The sequence below is a fragment of the Carlito syrichta genome, unplaced genomic scaffold, assembly GCF_000164805.1.
Source record: "Carlito syrichta isolate Samal-C Ts95f unplaced genomic scaffold, Tarsius_syrichta-2.0.1 Scaffold301671, whole genome shotgun sequence".
Taxonomy (NCBI): domain Eukaryota; kingdom Metazoa; phylum Chordata; class Mammalia; order Primates; family Tarsiidae; genus Carlito; species Carlito syrichta.
The window spans coordinates 68285-70941 of record NW_007245767.1 but is presented as its reverse complement, the minus strand read 5'-3'; the positions used below and the strand labels follow the sequence as shown (position 1 = coordinate 70941).

Genomic DNA, 2657 nt, shown 5'->3' with positions numbered 1-2657 from the left:
AGAGAAACAAGAGCCCCAAACATCCCAGGTCAACTTTCCTTATTGGTTGTTTGGATCCAATCATTTACATACTTTTGGTTCATTTCTTAAAAACCCAACCAACATTTCAATGTCCAATCACTGCTGTTCTTTTTAGGATGCAGGGACAAAATTGCCCAATTTTCAATTTTTCTAACACCACCATCCTCTTCTCAACACCCATGGAGGTAGTGGTGATAAGTGGGGAGTCTATCAGAATTCAGTTTGAGGCTCAAATGAGAGCCTGGCACTCTGGAAGGTGAATGAGGTCATCTTTGGCTGTTACACACCCAGGCCTGGGTGAATTTTTGCCCCGGGGGAGCTGGGGTAGGCTTCTGTGGTCTCTCCTGATAACCACACCATTCCTACATTTGAGACCTTCCATCAGATTGATGAGAGCAATACTTATTCACAGTGACTGATGAAATACAGAGGGAACTGTCTTCAGAGATACAGACCAAGTCCTGGAGTACTGAGGAAGTCAGGAGGCAAAGAAAGTACATTGGACACAGAGGTACACACAGAAGGAGGTCACCAGGGCATGGGCTGGGGTGGGGGTTTCATCTTTTGGCCATCTTCTTGATCCCAGATGATGTATGAGCAGCTACTTTCCCTTGCCAGGGGTTGAGCACTTCTCCTGGACTTTCTGTGGGCAGACCTCCACACATTTTGTCTGGAATAGATCCTGGCATGGCTCTACACACTGAGTTGGACATTGGTCTTGGCATGGAGGGGAGCATGGATCTTGGCCTTGCTGTGGACGGTTTTCTTGGCTTAACTCCTGGCACTGAGGAAGGCATACCTCCTGGGCTTGCACTGGGCGCTTCTCTTGGCAGGGATCCTGGCATGTGGGGAGGCACACCTCCTCATCCTTTGCCTGGCACTGCTGTTGGGTCTTCTGAAGACATGGAGGGGGCACACATGGCTGCTTGCACTGCTGCTCGTTGAAGGACATCTTTGGGTGATTTGCAGAGCCTGAAACAAACATAAAATCTGAAGTTACCCACATTAAAAATACTAGACTGGGAACTAGGGAATAAAGAATTGGGAGAGGGGAATGAGGAATGGATGATTATTAATGCTAAGAACTCATTTCTTTGCTGCTTTTTATCTCTTTCTCTTTTCTATGCCTGCCTCAGCTCTCTATGACCCTGTGTTCTAGTTAGGGATATTCTCATGGCTTTTGTCTGGATATCCATAACTCCAAATCCCAGTCCCACCACAGATCTTTTGCTTTTCTTCTACTTGACTAATGCTTTTAAAAATCAGATACAAGAGACTAGATATTATACAAAGAATGGTTTGAGAGCTTCAAGAAATGGCAAACAATTTACAAAATCAGTAGAAGGTACAGCCCACGGGAGGAACAGAATAGTGACTTACTCAAGACAGAGCAGCGGGGAGAGAGGGCACAGATGTCTCACTTACCTGATCTTCAGCAAGACTCAGCAGAGGATGTGAATTGCAGAGCCCAGCAGAGCAAGAACTTTTATATAGTGCTTAGTCCAGCCTCCTGCAGGACTGACAAGGCACATGGGTTGAGGCCCTAATTGTGGAGTCACCATAATGAGCTTCCTCTGAAATCACCGATGGTTTGAGTCACTGCTTGGGATGCCTATTAATCAGACTGCATTTTGGCCTCTGGGTCCTCACCAGGCCTTAGCAGGGAGGGGCCCCTCTCAGATCTCTCTCATCAGAGGCAGCAGGAAAAGAATGTTCATAAAACGTTATCTCAGTCTGTTAAACCAGGGCTGGGATTCCTCGTCTGCCCAAACTGGTTCAGATAAGATCCACCTTGCTCATCTCATCTTTACCAATGGGAAAGCTTTTTGCCTAAGGCCTGGGGTCGGTCGGGGTCAAGGGCTGGTAGAACTTATTTCAGACATTTCCGTAGGATGGCTCTTCATTGGGCCTGGAAAGTCATACTTTTTGATGCAAGGTCCCAGGGAAACAAAGAGTCTTCAGTCTCCTGGAGAGAGCAATTTCCCTGAGTGCTGGTTTTGAGGGAAATAGGAGTCAGTTGTTACTCTTGGGTTGGGAAGTGTGGTGGAGGGGAGGAGAGAGGAAGGAGAAGGCAGGCAATCTTCATCTTCTCAACCTTGATTTATGACCCTTCTGAAGGTGGAGTTACAGAGTTTTCATAGTGACCAAGAAAACAGGCTAGAAAGAAGTTAGCCTGTCTTGTCTTCTGGAAAAATTTTTCTTAGAACTCAAGTCAACAAAAGTCAGGGGATGAAAGGAAACTTTTCCAAGCAAACACACCTAGTTTTTTCTACCTCTATGTCTTCGTTTGGGCTGTTACTTTTACCTGGTGTGCCTTCTCTGTGCCTGATGAATTTCTAAGCATGCTTCAAAAATCTACTCATGTCTACCACCTTCTGAGAATCTTGATGACTCTAAACACCAATCTATCTTTCTATGAACGCCCATCTGTTGTTTGTGCTATTTATATGACATTTACTACTGCTATTGGAACTTCCATTTATCTATTTACAAGATCTTGTTATTCTCCTGGGCTGTAAATTCCTAGAGAGTAAGGGGTATGCTGTAGATATAGTAAGTGGAAGATGATGGAAGACAAATGATTATTGATGAAGTAAATGCTTTAATGAAGGAACAAAAAGACTGAATGTAGGAGA

The 2657-nt window shown here is 45.0% G+C and overlaps 1 protein-coding gene across 1 annotated transcript; it reads right to left on the bottom strand.

The window, feature by feature from the left end:
- Positions 1–622: 622 nt before the first annotated feature.
- PRR9 (proline rich 9) lies at positions 623–973 on the bottom strand. The gene has a single exon (XM_008055099.1). It carries the CDS (start codon positions 971–973, stop codon positions 623–625), a length of 351 nt encoding a protein of 116 aa, XP_008053290.1.
- Positions 974–2657: the final 1684 nt, after the last annotated feature.

Excerpts from the sequence above, each read along its gene's own strand:
- PRR9 (XM_008055099.1), bottom strand. The coding sequence starts at position 973 with ATGTCCTTCAACGAGCAGCAGTGCAAGCAGCCATGTGTGCCCCCTCCA.